Genomic DNA, 1,413 nt, shown 5'->3' on the forward strand with positions numbered 1-1,413 from the left:
TCATTTTGTTCTGGACCTTTCTGTAAGTTCAAAGTTCTAATATCATCTTAATTACTTCCCCGCAAAAAAAAAAAAAAAAGAAACAGAAACATTGACATCCGACCTCAATGTAAGTATCATGTGATGTTGGCATTGGAGCCAAAACAATACAAGCCTTTGATTGTTGAGATCAAAACAACATCCTAGAGGCTTTTACATACAGATGACGTAACAAGCATCACGGGGAAACCAGGGAGTTTTGATAGCATGACACTTTTGATTTGCACAGAAGTAGACATACAAAAAATGCATGAATTGAGAGGTTCCCTTGCATGACTCTATTATTAATACAACAAGGAAAATCAAAGACAAGACAGGCAAGGTAACGACATTAGAGTGTTGGGCAGGCAATGTCACTTCTTGAACAATCAAATTAAATTGAGGAGTGTCACACGTCTGACGATTTTGTCGAGGGCATCGACGTCGTTGGGGATGTAAACCGGCGTCGGGACAGTCACGGGCGTCGGGACAGTCCCGAACAAGCACTTGGGGTGCAAGTTGATGTTGCAGGGAAGGCACTGGTAGCGCCCATGGCAGCTGGTGCGACAGAGCGTGCATTCGACCGGCGCGCCCACGGCGAGCACGAAGGTGTGCGCCATGTGCATGGGCGACACGGCCGTGGGTGGCAGCTGAGAGCAGATAGGGTGCACGCAGACGTCGCACCCCCAGCAGCTGTAGTTCATGCCCTTGATGGGCTCCTCGCACATGCTGCATGTAACCGAGCCATCCAGGAACCCGGCTCGGTCGAAGGTGAGAGGGTGCTGGACATGGAAGGCGAAGGTCGAGGCCGGCGGGCAGGTCGCGCAGAACTCGTGCATGTCGAAGTCGCAGAGGTCGCAGCGGTAGTGGGAGCCTACGCCGAGGCAGCCGCAGCCGTCGCAGCGGAAGCTGCTGCCGGTGTCGCGGAGCACCAGGGGGTGCTTCCTGTGAGCGATGTGGTGTATCTCCCTCGACATTGTGAAGAGGTGTGTTAGGGGAATGGTGTGAGAGGTGGAGTTGAGCTGAGCCAAATGCGTGGTATATATAGAGATATTATCCGTGGGCTGGGCAACAGCTCTGGTTCTGGAATTTGTTTTCTAACAGGCGGAACGGGAGACGGGAAGATGAGGCATGGAGGCAAGTCATCACGATCACGCCCCCCTGCAGCGCTCAGCAGGGCAAGGGTGCTTTTCTCTCGTCTCATTCAGTCTGGTTGGACGACGTGTTCCGCACTCGCAGCCCTCTCCAATTCTCCATTAGTTTTGAGAAGTTCCGTACAGACTGTAATCTACGGTGGTACGGTACACATTATTGATTGGAACCACGCACACACGAGGTGGAGCACCATGCCTCCTTTTTTAAGTTGATACCCCACTTGTTTGATTATTTCATATA

The 1,413-nt window shown here is 51.5% G+C and overlaps 1 protein-coding gene across 1 annotated transcript; it reads right to left on the reverse strand.

Moving 5' to 3' along the window:
- Nucleotides 1-407: 407 nt before the first annotated feature.
- Nucleotides 408-995, reverse strand: LOC127349120 (protein VACUOLELESS GAMETOPHYTES-like). The gene has a single exon (XM_051374900.2). The coding sequence runs from the start codon at nt 993-995 to the stop codon at nt 408-410; it is 588 nt and encodes a 195-aa protein (XP_051230860.1).
- Between the last annotated feature and the right edge of the window lie 418 nt (nt 996-1,413).

This window comes from Lolium perenne, chromosome 4 (assembly GCF_019359855.2).
Source record: "Lolium perenne isolate Kyuss_39 chromosome 4, Kyuss_2.0, whole genome shotgun sequence".
Classification (NCBI taxonomy): domain Eukaryota; kingdom Viridiplantae; phylum Streptophyta; class Magnoliopsida; order Poales; family Poaceae; genus Lolium; species Lolium perenne.